Source organism: Camponotus vicinus, unplaced genomic scaffold (assembly GCF_025532165.1).
Source record: "Camponotus vicinus isolate PSW18456_S1 unplaced genomic scaffold, iyCamVici1.0 SCAF_1, whole genome shotgun sequence".
Classification (NCBI taxonomy): domain Eukaryota; kingdom Metazoa; phylum Arthropoda; class Insecta; order Hymenoptera; family Formicidae; genus Camponotus; species Camponotus vicinus.
The window spans coordinates 36,968,929-36,981,744 of record NW_028141945.1 but is presented as its reverse complement, the minus strand read 5'-3'; the positions used below and the strand labels follow the sequence as shown (position 1 = coordinate 36,981,744).

The window sequence follows — 12,816 nt, the reverse complement described above, 5'->3', positions numbered from 1 at the left end:
AAGAGCGCAAGCCTCGTCGTTCGAATTCGTTACACGCGTTCGTCTACTTCCAACTTCTGCCGCATTCGCACCGGAAATACGTCACGCGCTCGGTTTTGACAGACGGCAACGCGATGGCGCCATCGACGACGAAGTATAACGAGCTCGCACGAGACTGGCCGAGGTACTCAGTCGCAGTCGCCATTTTGTCGGGTAGTCGTCGGGATCGTCGTGTCTCTCTCAGTCGTCGGTATTTCGTCCGTATTTCGTTCGGGCGAAGTGAAACGCGCCACCGAATTTGGATACCCGATAGCCCCACGCGTAACGTCACCCCGCAAATGGCTTGTCTGAACACTCTCAAGCAGGAAATCAAAACGCTCGAATCCGTCTTCCCCAAGAGCCATGAGAGGTTTCAGATAATGTCTGCGAGCGTGGACGAGCTCAGCTGCAGATTCGTCGGTAAAAATGGGAAGAAGTACGAAATACACGCCAATATCACAGTAAGTGTAACCCGCGCGCGCGGGTCTACGAGGAAAAGTACGCGAGTGTGCTTTGAACGTTTATCGGCTCGTTGTGTGCGTGCGTGCGTACGTGCGTGCGTGCATGCGTGCGTACGTACGTCCGTACGTACGTGCGTTCGTTGTTTCGTTGCTTCGTTCATCTCGCACGGGACAGACACTCGCCTGGTGTCCGTCTTCTCCGGACGTACGTGGACAAAGAAACAACACTCGCGATTATCACTCGGTGCTGGACAAGACGATATCATTTTATTGTTTCCCTTTCACGCGATAGCTCGATCATTTCGACGCTGGTGCGATCGATTTTCTTTTTTCTAACATCGTATTTCTTTCGTAGGGTGAGAATCCCCATTAGCGGATTAATAGCGTGATAAAGGTTGATGCCGGGGAGATAGTACGGTCCTTTTGCGGAGGATAATTGCCATTTTTTTACAGTTATCAAAATTGTTTTGACACAATGTCAGATGAATGTAGAAGGAGAGAGAAAGAGCGAGCGAGCGAGATGGATATGGACAGAGACAGACGAAGAGAGATAGACAGACAGATAGACAGACAGACAGACAGATAGACAGACAAAGAAGATTCGTTTTCAAATCTCGCATCGTACGATGTTTCGCATTTCATCGATCCCGCACATCGAATGCAATTTAATCGCAAAGTAGAGTAGCAACGAGTTTGATTTTTTTTTTCACGATACAAAAGGCGCAACGATAGTGACGTGTGTGTGTGTGTGCACGAAAAATATTGCAATTAAGCGCAATCCTTTTTTGTAATGCATATCGTCCTTCGTGGTTATATTCACGTAGGTATTTTAGCATCTTTCGTGCATCATTTACTGATTATACGACAGATGTCAGTGTGTGCATATTTCTTTGTGTGTGTGTATTAAATGTATGACGCGCTTGCGTGTATTCGTGAGAGACCAGTCTGTGTTAAGATTTTTATTTTTTCTGTTTTTATATTTCAATATAATTCCTATTATATATTTCAATATAGTCCTATTATTGTATAAGAATTGTATTAATATTAACGATGTTTATGTAGGAAACTTACCCTTCAACGCCACCAGTTTGGTTTGCCGAATCCGAAGAAACTAGTGTTACAAATGCTGTACAAATTTTAAGTAACACGACGGGACGCGACAACCACGTAATCAACCAAGTTGGAATTCTTTTGAAAGAATTATGCAGATTACATTCGTTACCAGAACCACCAGATGTCGAAAGACTCAGAACTGCTTTGGATCCCTTACGTTTAGGAGGACCAAACGAAGCAGTGGCGCAAAGGATGGATGCCGAAGATATAGATGATATTGACGAGGACGAAGAGAGCGAGACTGAAGAAGACTTACACTTGGATATGGATGAAGGAGACGCTAATGCTAAGAGTAAGGTAAAGAAGATAAACTTATGATACTGATCTAATGCACAATCGCTACTGTTGTTATGATCTTAATGTTTAATGATACAGAGCGAAGAAATGGATTTGGAACATCTTGCAACATTGGAAAGGTTGAGACAGAATCAGAGACAAGATTATTTGAAAGGATCTGTTTGTGGAAGTGTGCAAGCTACTGATAGACTCATGAAAGAACTACGTGATATATATCGAAGTGACAGCTTTAAAAAAGGTAAAAATTAAATCAAAATTGACATAGCGCGGTAGTTGGGGCGCAGGAAAGAAACTAGACTTTCTTCTTATTAATTGCTGTTTATTTCAAACTAAAGAAAACTACAAAAGTAACGAATTGTTACTTCTGTAGTTTTTTAGTTTGAAATAAACAGCAATTAATAAGCAACTTTGCTAAACAGCAATTTTGATTTAATTTTGATTTATTTATTTGAGCCAAATTCTTAACTATTAATTTTAAAAAAGGTAATTTTTTAAAATTTTGGAAGAGGAATTTCATATATTTATACACATACATACATAATTAAGTTGTAATAAGCGATTGACTTATTATATGTATATAAATGTTTTTCGATTCTTTCCAGGCATGTATAGCATAGAACTAGTAAATGACAGTTTGTATGAATGGAATATCAGGTTGATGTGTGTAGATCCTGATTCACCACTTCACAGCGATCTCATTCTTTTGAAAGAGAAAGAGGGCAAAGACAGTATTCTTCTCAACATGCTTTTCAAGGTATTTTGTTTTCTATATAATATTTATAAGTTTAAATTTATACATATTAGCTTGTGTAGATTTAAGCAATTTTATAAACTTTTTAACTATGTTAGATATTGTAATTTTCTATCACAGGAAACTTATCCATTTGAACCTCCATTTGTAAGAGTTGTACATCCCATCATTTCTGGTGGTTATGTTCTTGTGGGAGGTGCTATCTGTATGGAACTTCTTACAAAACAAGGATGGAGTTCGGCATACACAGTAGAAGCTGTTATAATGCAAATTTCAGCAACGTTAGTGAAAGGAAAAGCACGTATACAGTTCCAAGGATCAGGCGGTGCTGGAAAAGTGTGTGGTGGACAAGGCCAATATAGTTTGGCGCGTGCCCAACAGTCATTCAAGTCTCTTGTACAAATACATGAAAAAAATGGTAAGTATTTACTTATTTTCTTATGCTATATTTAATTTGCACATTGCATACAGAGTAATTATTATTTTGTGCTCTGGCAGGTTGGTTTACACCCCCGAAAGAGGATGGCTAATGAACAGCGATTACAAAGTACCGGAAATATGACACATGCTTACAACTGAGACTTTAATTCGGTGTGTGCCCAACAAGTAATTGTTATGATAATGATTTGATACACAAACACAACAGTAACTAGGTAACTTAAGATACTAAATTAATCTATTGTATAATTCCTTTCATGGCTAAAAAGCTGCCGTACTTTGGTTGTATCCATATATTTTCGGTCACTAGCTGTAGGTCGCGAGTTGTATCAGTAAATGTAAGGTATCATTTCATTCGAAATTGATTCTTATGTTTCGAAAAAATCCCAATTATTATTATACTATGTAATAATTATTACTATATAGTAATTATTGCTATATGTAGTAATTATTATTATATATAGTAATTTAATACCCTTGAAGATACATATGTTGTACGTGCGAAACAGTATAAATATTCTGAAAAATGCGTTTGCGCAATCGTGCTTCCTGTCTTTTTAACGGGAGGAGATTATGTGTGGTTAGCATTTTAGATTAATATAATACTGAAGAGATTTTTAAGTGTTTCTTTTATTGTTTTATCATTTTGTAAGTATCATTTTTTTTATCTCTTATAAAAGAATGGTTATCCTCTGTGCAATTTGATTGATATATTTATATATAAGCAAGTAAAAGTATGATAGTGAAAATGCATCTCCAAGGAACATGGATACCATTTCTTTTCTCATTCTTGAAAATTTTTGTCAGATATCTTACAAGCGATATTCAAATTATGCAAACGCACAACCAAAGCATTTCTCTGTAAATTATTTGGAGATAAAGTGACTAAATGTGTAGCATATAAGTATAGCTTTTCATTAGGAGGCTCTAGAGAGTACAATCATAGAAATGACAAAAGTTTCTGCAAACTTTTTAAACTTGCAATTAAATGTTTCGTACAACTAATTTTATCTACATTAATCAAGTCAGATTTTTGACACGAGAAGCGATATTTTTTTACATTCGGCAAATATAGCATATTTTGTAGTATTAATAGATTAGGTAAAATGTAGAATCTTATATATTATATACTGCTTGTATATTGTATACAGCACAGTATAATTAATATAAATATTTATCTTTTGCATAGAAAGTAAGATACTTAATATATAGATGCTAATAGAAAAAAACACAAATTTTCTTTCTTAAAATAGTAAATATTGCAAAAGTTTACGTTAGTCTTTTCTTTGTAATATTATCAGTGAAATGTGGCTTATAACTTTCTATAATATATATAAATGTAAATATATATATATGTGTATATTTATATTTATATATATTATAGAATTATATTATATAATATATCCCTTTATTCAATATTCGAATATAAGAATTTGAAAGTTGTATAGATGTATATATTGCAAGTACTCTTTAGGGTCTTTTTATCAGAAGACACAAATGCAATAGAAGCTTCAAAGTTTTGGTTGTGTGTTTCATCTAAATTCGTCTAAAATCTTTATTATTTTCTATATGTGTGCGACACATCTGCATGAATATAAAATAATATATATATTGAAGCTAAAATTATAAGAGATGCATAAACTACATATTATTTGTGACAGAATTAATTCTTATGTACAAATTTGTTTTTGAAAATTTGTCAGTTTTGTACAAATGTTAGAATCTAGTAACAGTCATAATAAAAAATGTCCTTGGACAATTTTATGCATTATGATAATAATGCATAATAATCAATTTTGCATAATGCAGTAAGTGACCAATGGTGTTACGTATGCATTTTAAAAACAAATTTGTCTATTAGAATTAATAGAGATATTATAATATTTATAATTTTAGCAAATTAAATTTTCACTATCAATTATTACATGAAAAATGACCCAATGTCCGTTTTCATAAAAGTCGTATTATATTTGTTATTGTTAAATGCATTTTTACATTATGGCATTGAAACAAAGCCGCTGAAATTGTGAAAATTACAATTATTAATTGATAATTGCCTTCTAATATTCTTTAGATTTGTATTGCACTTCTAAACATCTATACAATTTGTTTCGTACATACATACATACATAAATACACACATCCTGATTCGTATACACGCATATACACACGTATATACGCATACATATGTACATACACATACATTCTGTTCCTTCTCATGCTTCATCTTCCTACGTAATTTCAAATACGTAATCTCTCTGCACAACCATCATATTCATAATTATGAGCAATTATGCTATATTTCCAGTAAGAGTAAAAAATCTATAACTTCTGTTGTAAATATCATCAATCGACAAGTAATGGCTGATTAAACTATTATATTTCAGGGATTTTTATTTCATATATCATTACTTTGATAATAACTTTGTTAGAGTACATGTCTTTAATAATTATCGCGTCTAGTTTTGTTAGAATGAATGAATATACCTGAACGCCTATTAATCGTATGGAGATGGAGCAGTACATATGTTATTGGCAATAACGCATGTACAATGTATCAGTACACATGATTATTGGTATAACAATCGTGGTAGCGTGGAGGTCACTAGTTTCTGTTCGCGGTATAGTTAAATTCATTTGTGAGCAGATCATATGAGAGCGCGCGCACAGTATCGTCATATAAATAATAGATTCTTAAGTATAGGTGTGCGATCATCGAACTCGTTGTCAATGGGTACTATTATTTGTACAGCCACGCCCGTTTGACATGCCGAGTACTGGTTGTTCAACGTCGTTAAACGTTACGTTTCTTTGCCAAAACTTTCTTCGTGTCGTCTGTTAAGTTTCTTTCCTTTTTTTTTTCTTATAATGTAAACGTGTATAATCGCGAGGAGCAATGTGACATGTATATTTTTGCTACAAATATCGTTAAGACTCTTTGTTTTCTTGTAACATTCGACTCTTGCTAACATTCATAACGGCTTCAGAAATTTCAGAGCCTCGATATAAGATATAAACGTCATATGCGATTAGTTTAAATTAATTATATTTACAATAAACGAGATACTATATATATGGTTAACGTGCGAGAGGTGTGTAATAAGATAAGAAGATAAAGATAATTCCGCGCAGTGTATCGAGGATTCGTTTCCAGACTGAATATTTTGATGAAAAGTATGCGCCTAACAAAAGAAAAAAAAAACACAAGTGGAAGTTTGAATTATATAACTGTGAAATGCATTTCTCAAATTTTTAGATTATGCGCAGTGATATATATAGTTAATATAAATTTTCGTTATATTTCAAGTGATGTTTCTATTTAAAGACTGATAAAAATAGAACTTGACGTTCTTTTTCTTCCACATTATATTTATAAAATGTGTCTTTCACGCGAGACTTCGATTCGTGAGCATAAGAGTAAAAAGTACTCGAACAATTCACCCGCATTGTGTGGGATGTGGATTGAATGAAACTTTCTATATACATTGGTGAATGTGGGACATTATATATGAAATTGATTCTCTTAAGATTTTCGTATGAAGGCACTAGTGCCTGTTGAAAAGACATGGATTACATGTATATATATATATATATATATATATATATATATATCTGATTTTTGAAAATGTATTTGTGGCAAAAATAATCGTCTCTAAAGTCTCTTCCAATTTTTGTTTACTTTCCACACTTTGTTATTATGTGGATATTTGTTTATTATGCATTAAGTAAATAATCGATTGATGTAATGACGAATTGTTTCTTTTTGTTTAAAGGGAGAGCACCCGGTTCACGCGGAACATAAATAAGTGACCGAAGCCTGATATATAAAGTATGATACAAGCATGATATGGAAATCATTACATCCACATGTACCTGGTTCCGCATTCTAATCAAGATAGCACGAGAAGTAATAATCTCCGTTTCGCCTGAACCGTGGTATTTGATCGTATCCATTTGATACTCTGGATATAACGACTTTGTGTATCATGTTAAGTATGTGGTATAACTTAACTCTCATATTGTAACATTTTCTGACGAGGGTATAGACTTTCGGATCGAAGCAGCGTGTGTCGTGCACGTCGAGAGAAACTACGGTTGAAATTCCTCTCATTTTTTAGTTTTTACCAACTTTTTCGCATTGCACGCCCGCTCTTCTCTCTTTTCCGCGAAACATTCTCTCGTATATCGTTACCTTCTCGACGTGGACGATGTTCGTCGAGTCTAAGCCCATAAGTTAACTTATGTCTCTACTCTGTCCGCGTACCTACTTGCGTAATTAATTCATCGGTCAATCGAGAAAGATCGATTAATTTTTGTTAATCGGTCAGGTCGTCTCATTGTCAATATCTCTATAATCTTAAGATTACTCTACGTATCTTAAATCTGCTCCACTTGTATATCGTACCATTATTGATTTGAGTGAAAGTTTCCATAATTCTAATAATCGAGCATTATACTTTCTCTCTCTCTCTCTCTCTCTCTCTCTCTCTCTTTCTCTTCTCTGTCTCTATCTCTATTTCTATCTCTTTCTACATTTTCTTTTCTATTTCACACACCACAATTTCACGTTAAGTTACGTTAATTATTGTTTAGGAAAACGCTACGAAAAATACAGAAAATAAAAGATTTTAATAAAAAAATGATCTGAGGATTGTATGTGTGTGTGTATAGATATAGATGTTTACCCTTTTTTATAATTTTATAATTGTGTAAACATATAATGTAGAATGATTTTACATGCTATCTTATGATTCCAACATGGTCAAATATTCACATTTTTATTTATCGTAAATATATTATAAAACTTGCATTTTAATACGTGCGATTCGCTTTTTTTATTTTTTTCTTTTTATTTCAAATTTTTATTTCACTTATTACGAAGATTACAGAGAACACTATTGATTACAATATATAAGATCAATATACATTTTTTCTGAATCATGCGAACTAGTAAGTTATTAAATAATATTGTATATTGGTGAGTTTTTTAGATTTTTATTAATTATTTCGAATATCTAACAAAAAAATCGAATCGCGCGCTTTAACCAGGCTTGAGATAAATTTACAAAATCAGTTGGCAATCATGGCCATGTAGGGATAAAAATCCACTAGAGAAGTACCTTCTGATCGAAGCGATCGATCGATGAAGTTCGTAATTATATTTAACACACACCGAGGTTCGTGATTTGAAGTTAACATCATCGAGATCTTCGCAGGAATCGGATAATCGAGGATAAATCTTTTCGCTGCGTAAATCATGTACGTATGAAGCTCGCGTAGTAAAATGTAATGCATGTATATATATGACGCGTAACTACACGTAACGTCAACGAAACGTCAAATATCGGTTTTTGATGTCGACGACGGTCCATTTTTGTCACGGTCGATATGTATTGCTTTATCCGAGAGACTCGTAGAAGAATATTTAACGTTATGTCGCTGTAACGTTGACGTTACATACAATGTATATTTTGCTTAATCAATGATAATGGACAATTTGAAACAAGTAATATCGCACATGTGGCTGATATACATATAAATGATGGTTTTCCGACCTGATAGTTTGAACACCATCATGAACATCGTCACGAAATTGCCGCGGATTTCAGTTCGTAAAGATGGCTCGCGCACCGGCAGTATTTAATGCGCATTTCGCCGACATTAATCCGCGCATTTTTTCTCGCAGATTCTTCTCCTCTCGTGATTGCTAAGCGAGCGTTATTAAATGTGTCTTTGTTCATGGAAAGCCGCAGGAGTATGAAAATCGGATTTAAGCGAGCACATTCGGATGTGGTACAACGGACTGGTAAGTCTAATTACTCCGATTGAGCTCGTGTGATGATTTGATATTTATATCGTATTCAATTTTGCGAGACGATATGGAAGCTAGAAAGATTTTCATACAAGTGAATCGTGTTTTTCTTTTCCACTGAACTTGATTTCAATGCCCGTATTATGTAGCGTACGATATTACGTAGGATATAAACGAAGAGCGAGAATTTCGTGCTTATAAAAATAAAATTTTTACCGATTTTGCGCTTTATCTGCATCACACACACATACACGCGTGCAATTGCATTATCCGGAATATTTTCGTAATCGTGAAAATAGAAATTTATTTCTGACTTTATGCTCGCGAGGTGGGAGATAAATAAAATTACCGGCATTTCCGCAGGGGAAAGAAAAAAGCGAAGGTAATATTTAATCCCGACTATTGAGTTTTTGCGAGATTCGCGCAGTCTCTTTACGAGAAGCATGAAACGTACTGATTGAATTTTGCTTATTTTTTAGCTTTGAACTAGCACGATTCTATTTAGCAATTTTTTCGTAACATTGGTAACGTATTAGAAAAAGATTGTTTTCCCATTTGTTTGTTTCTTTAATTAATCATCTCGTCAAAAGACAATGTATCTTTTTAGATTAATACTTGTGCAAAATAATTTGAATAAAATCTTTGTTGACAATCGCAATATTAGATTGATTGACCATAAGCCAGAGAAGAGATCAATCATATTCAGAATATAAAGCTTCCTAAAAAATTTCTCTTTTATATAAAAATCTAATAAAAAATAAAAATATAAAAGTATAATAAAAGTAAAAATATAAAAGTATAATAAAAATTTTTTTCTCGGTAGATTGCAAAAACTGATATATAATATCTACACATGTTTTATCATTAAATTTAAATATACATATTATTCTAATAATACACACGTGGAATATTTAGATTTGAAAATTGACTCCACGCATCGAAATTGATATTCATCGAAACGGTATATATATATTTTTTATATAGAGAATAATATGCCATATTTTTAAATTAAATACTAAAACAAATGTGTATATTATATATCAGTTTTTGCAATTTACCGAGAAAAATATCTCGCATGCACTCGTGATTTCGCAAACAGGATTTCAGAAACGCGACGCGATGCATTTGGCTCACGCGATTAGTTTCGACAGAACTCATTGATATTGCCCCCCTATATCGCGCTAGTTGTTTGTGACATTACGTTGTTGCGGATGTGCGTGCATTGAAAGATTCACATACGTTCAAGCAATTTGATCAAGCTAATTTCCTCTGCTCTAATTCTCTCGGAAACGGAGAATGAACATTTTCGGTTATCGCGGTAATCGCGGCTGCCATGGTCGTTTGGATTAATTCGCCACGAATAGCTTCATGTGGAATTAATTAGTTCGACGATGCACAAAAGGATATCTCTCAAAGGAAAGTTTTCAATACTGAAGCATCTCTGTGTGAATCTAAACTCTCAATTTAAGATTCCATCAAAATAAAGTTCGTTTATAATTAATGGGATTAGAGATTGGATTGGTCGAATTAGATTAATTGGAGGAAGAGTTTGTTATCAGTTAAGAAATTATTGTTTTTAATTATATTATTTATAATTAAAAGATTAAAAATTGATTAAAAATTAAAAATTAATAAAAAATTAATAAATATTAAAAATTGATAAGACTAATTTGTTTCCGATATTTTCGATGAAGAGGAGACATTTTTCACGAAAAGATGTACATCAAACGCGTTTTTATTGCCAAATATAATTGCTTAAGATATTCATTGCGAATTCAGCTCGTCTCTTGTAAAGTAGATGGGATAAAGATAAGAAAATGCGATCGTGATACTACAGAATCTACGTGAATCTACGCGCTAGAGGAACCGACAGCTTCATATTCGACCGTCCGTAAACAATTTACGCATGCGAGGGCCGCGTTTAAATGCGGATAATACGCTGAATCACGAACAAAGGGCGCTCATAATTCGAATATTAACAGGGTCTCTGGCACGATTCAATTTATCGCTAGGTGTATTATCCAAAATAGGATATTCTGCTGATTTCGTCGATCTTTGCGAGTTGGTCCTCCCTGTTCGTTCTGCTGATTCTCGTCCTCGATGGATCCTCGTCCTTCTATTTCACGAAGCCGACACCGGACATCGGCCGCGGGTGCGCAAACAAGTCGCATATACGTCGAGAGTCGCACGTACATGATGCGCGAATGCACATGTGTATGTGTGTTGGTGAATCTACACCTTCGCCACGAGCTAGGCGAAGTATCAACAGGTGCTGTCAGTCGTTGTTTCGCTTAATCGGTTTCTATTCTCGAGACTTCTAAGCTCCGTTTGGCAATTCGTGACACCCCCTCCCGGGGGATCTTGGACGTTACCCGTTCTATGCCAGTTTAGTAGTCCGATCGTGCAGCTTGTTAAAACTACAAATCGCGCGTTTATCCGATAACAAGGAAAGGTAGTCTCCCGGATCGCAGGCGGGATTCCAGTGCAACGATATAATTCAATGCTCAACAATTATTTTCCACGATTCACGTTTTAGACATTTAGGTGGAGAATTCATTTTGCAACGATTTTTATTTTTTGCTGGAAAATCAAGATTTATATTTCGCTCTCTTCCTTTCGAAATAAAATCCCAACGATTTCGCTTGTAATATAGAGATTGCGAGTGCTATTTTTAGATTTGTTTTTATAGCGTCAATTTGAACCATTTTTTCCCGCACCAGGCCGTATCGCCCCGGGCCAATTTTATACCACTTGATTCACGTGTAATTGAAGACACGTCTCTCCACTCGAAAGTAATAAAACGCGTCGTAAGCGCGGTCGACGATGAGAAGTTTGGCATTCGTTCCACTCGCCCACGCCAAGCCCATTCCGAGATTGAATCCCGCAAAACTGACTGCACAGTCACAGTGTTATAATTAATTTATAATACCTCTAATTGCGCGGGCCATGTCGGATGCGGCCGTCCTGGCATTTAATTTGCTCGCTAATTAAACAGGCTGCGCCCCGTTGGAACGCAACGTGCGACCATTTCGCGACGCTCGTATCGCTGCGCTCTACATCGAGTCACTCTTCCGAAAAGCCCCGGTGCAACGCGACGCGAAATGCAATCGCTCGATTACGCTCGCGCTTCATTCTACGGTCGCAAGGACGCGATTTACAATATAATGCGAGATGCGTGCGGAGATGCGAAGCGGTAATTACTTATACAGCACAGACCATTGTTGTTACATTGCAGAAATATTGCAGCAACATCGCAATATTGCCGCAATATTACTGCAATGTAACAATGTATATAATGCAATAACCCATACAGCACAGAATATTGCAGCAATATTATTAATATTGTTGTAACATTGCAATAACATTACAATATTTCCGCAATATTGCTGCAATTTTCTGTGCTGTATGGGAATATCTCGGACAATTTTTTTTCTTTCTATCCATACAGCAACATTATTGTTACATTGCAGAAATATTGCAGCAACATCGCAATATTGCCGCAATATTGCTGCAATGTAACAACAATGTATATAATGCAACAACCCATACAGCACAAAATATTGCAGCAATATTATTAATATTGTTGTAACATTGCAATAACATTACAATATTGCCGCAATATTGCTGCAATTTTCTGTGCTGTATGGGAATATCTCGGACAATTTTTTTTCTTTCTACCCATATAGCAACATTATTGTTACATTGCAGAAATATTGCAGCAATATTGCCGCAATATTGCTGCAATGTAACAACAATGTTGCAGTATGGGTAGAAGGAAAAAAAATTGCCCGAGATATTATTGCATTATATACTTATTGCGTTACATTACATTATCGCGAATATCGTCAGTTTCTCATTTAGAAAGAACCTCCCTGTGAGGGAGCCTCTCATGAATATTTCTCATTTCCACGCGGCGAGAGGACGTA

At 35.0% G+C, this 12,816-nt stretch overlaps 2 protein-coding genes across 7 annotated transcripts in view; both read left to right on the top strand.

The window, feature by feature from the left end:
- The first annotated feature begins 159 nt into the window (after positions 1 to 159).
- On the top strand, positions 160 to 7,734 carry LOC145964812 (ubiquitin-conjugating enzyme E2 Q2). 4 transcript variants are annotated; one of them, XR_014436565.1, is made up of 7 exons: positions 160 to 479; positions 1,542 to 1,889; positions 1,968 to 2,127; positions 2,492 to 2,643; positions 2,761 to 3,058; positions 3,139 to 3,231; positions 6,852 to 7,734. XR_014436565.1 is itself a non-coding variant. In XM_083087958.1 (6 exons), the coding sequence occupies exons 1-6, from the start codon at positions 318 to 320 to the stop codon at positions 3,168 to 3,170; spliced, it is 1,152 nt and encodes a 383-aa protein (XP_082944084.1). In that variant the 5' UTR covers positions 160 to 317; the 3' UTR covers positions 3,171 to 3,693. The 4 variants fall into 4 exon arrangements, 2 of the variants coding, with proteins under 2 accessions (XP_082944084.1, XP_082944101.1); XR_014436563.1 differs by having other exon boundaries at positions 3,139 to 3,293; XM_083087958.1 differs by lacking the exon at positions 6,852 to 7,734 and having other exon boundaries at positions 3,139 to 3,693.
- Positions 7,735 to 7,864: 130 nt separating this feature from the next.
- LOC145964822 (zwei Ig domain protein zig-8) overlaps positions 7,865 to 12,816 on the top strand; it is a 116,067-nt gene continuing 111,115 nt past the window's right edge. For all 3 annotated transcript variants that reach the window (XM_083087991.1, XM_083087987.1, XM_083088008.1), the window contains exons 1-2: positions 7,865 to 8,337; positions 8,765 to 8,884. The gene's annotated coding sequence lies outside the window, so the exon portion shown is untranslated. The remainder of the gene's footprint in view (positions 8,338 to 8,764; positions 8,885 to 12,816) is intronic.